General features: G+C 38.5%; 1 protein-coding gene across 1 annotated transcript in view; it reads right to left on the reverse strand.

The window, feature by feature from the left end:
• Positions 1 to 270: 270 nt before the first annotated feature.
• The window catches only part of cfap157 (cilia and flagella associated protein 157), a 33,077-nt gene continuing 31,431 nt past the window's right edge, over positions 271 to 1,916 (reverse strand). The window contains exon 9 of the mRNA XM_020521464.2: positions 271 to 518. Within this exon, the coding sequence (XP_020377053.2) occupies positions 420 to 518 (99 nt within the window). The 3' untranslated portion in view covers positions 271 to 419. The remainder of the gene's footprint in view (positions 519 to 1,916) is intronic.

Genomic DNA, 1,916 nt, shown 5'->3' on the forward strand with positions numbered 1-1,916 from the left:
AGAATCACACCATCACTGAGACATCTTAAATGCCCATCTTCCAAGTTTCTGCAAGGCAGGGAGGTTTGAAATCGCCTTTTCTATGAGTAATCCATCTATTAGTCATGCAATCCATCATCGGCCCTACGCCTGATTGTGGAACGGCTTATTGAAGCCAATATGCAATGAACTAAGAGACCCCAAAAGAATGAATGGCTGACTTCTAAGTTACAATTTGAATAAATTCCTTAAAGTCAATCATTACAACTGTTGCCTCAAAGATCACATGAGTGAATAATTCTTTTTTTAAAAAATGCAATTTTATTAATTATTTTCAATGATCTAAATCATGGACAAAGAATGATAAATTGAGCGCAAACACTATTTAATTGTTAGTCTAATTAAGCTTAGCTGTAAAAGTTACTGGTGATTACAAAAGTCTAACTAGTTTGGTTGCAAACTTGGTCTTGAAGGCAGCACGCCACAGCAATTTTGGGCAGAATCGAGGCCTGCATTCCCTGATCTGCAGGAGGTGAATCCTACAAATAACAAGGGAAAAAAAAATTATGTTGAAAAACCATAATGAAAAGCAAAGTCCCTCAGTCCAGGACATCACCGTAGCCCAGCCTGGGGACTGAAACTTAAAGTCATCCCATCCCATCTCCATTTGTAACTTCTCAGGTTTAAAGGCTTCTTGGTCAGCTATTAGGGCTAGCACTTATCGAATGGTATCTTATTTTTGTGAAAATTCTTTCATGGGATGTGGGTGTCTCTGGCAAGGTCAGCATTGATTGTCCACCCCTAATTACTCTTGAATGGAGTAGTTTGCTCGAGTTAATTCAGGCAATTAAGAGTCAACCACATGGACTTCATCCTAGAGTCTTAAAAAAAAGGCATCTAATGAGGTAATAGATAGGTTTGTAATACTTTTCCAAAATTCCCTAGATTCAGGAAAGGTTCCATCAGAACAAAAAATAACAATATAATCCCTCTATTCAAATAGGGAGGAAGGAAAAAAACCCAGAAAACCATAGGCCAATTAGCTTGACAATTGTTGTAGCAAAGTTGTTAGAATTGGTCATTAAAAAGGTGGAGGCTGCCTAATTAGAAAAAACTTGAGGTAATTGGTAACAGCATGTTTTTGCAAAGGGGAATATCACGTTTAACCAACTTATTAGACTTATCTGAAGGAGAAACATATGCCGAGGATAAAGGGGAGCCTGTAGATTTACTTTGTTTAGATTTGATAAGAAGGCATTTGATAAGGTGCCATATCAACGGTTATTGCAACAAACAAAAGTGCAGAGCATAAGGGGTAATATATTAGCCTAGCTAGATGGCTGGCTACCAGAGAAAAAGAAGTATGCATAAATGGGTCTTTGTCTAATTGACAGGATGTGACAAGTGGAGCCCCACAGGGGCCTGTCCTGGGACCTCTATTGTTTACAATTTATATCAATGACTTAGATGATGGGAGTGAAGGCATGGTAGCTAAATTTGCAGATGACACATCAGATTAGTAGAAAAATTCATTGTGAAGAGATGAACTTGCAGAGGTTATTGATAGGTTGAGCAAGTGGTCAAAAAGCTGATAGGTGGAGTGTAATGTGAGGAAAATGTGAAGTTATTCACTTTGGCAGGAAGAATGAAAAACCAGAATATTACTTAAACTGAGAACGGAAATCCAAGATACAGAGGGATGTAGGTATTATAACTCATGAGTCACAAAAAAATACTATGCAGGGATAGCGTGTGATCAAGAAGGCTGATGGAACGCTATCCTTTATTTTGAGAAGAATTGAACAGAAAAGTAAAGATGTTTCAGAGATAGTAGGAACTGCAGATGCTAGAGAATCTGAGATAACAAGGTGTAGAGCTGGATGAACACAGCAGGCCAAGCAGCATCAGAGGAGCAGGAAGGCTGACGTTTCAGGCCT

Source organism: Rhincodon typus, chromosome 28, assembly GCF_021869965.1.
Source record: "Rhincodon typus isolate 14 chromosome 28, sRhiTyp1.1, whole genome shotgun sequence".
In the NCBI taxonomy this organism is placed as follows: domain Eukaryota; kingdom Metazoa; phylum Chordata; class Chondrichthyes; order Orectolobiformes; family Rhincodontidae; genus Rhincodon; species Rhincodon typus.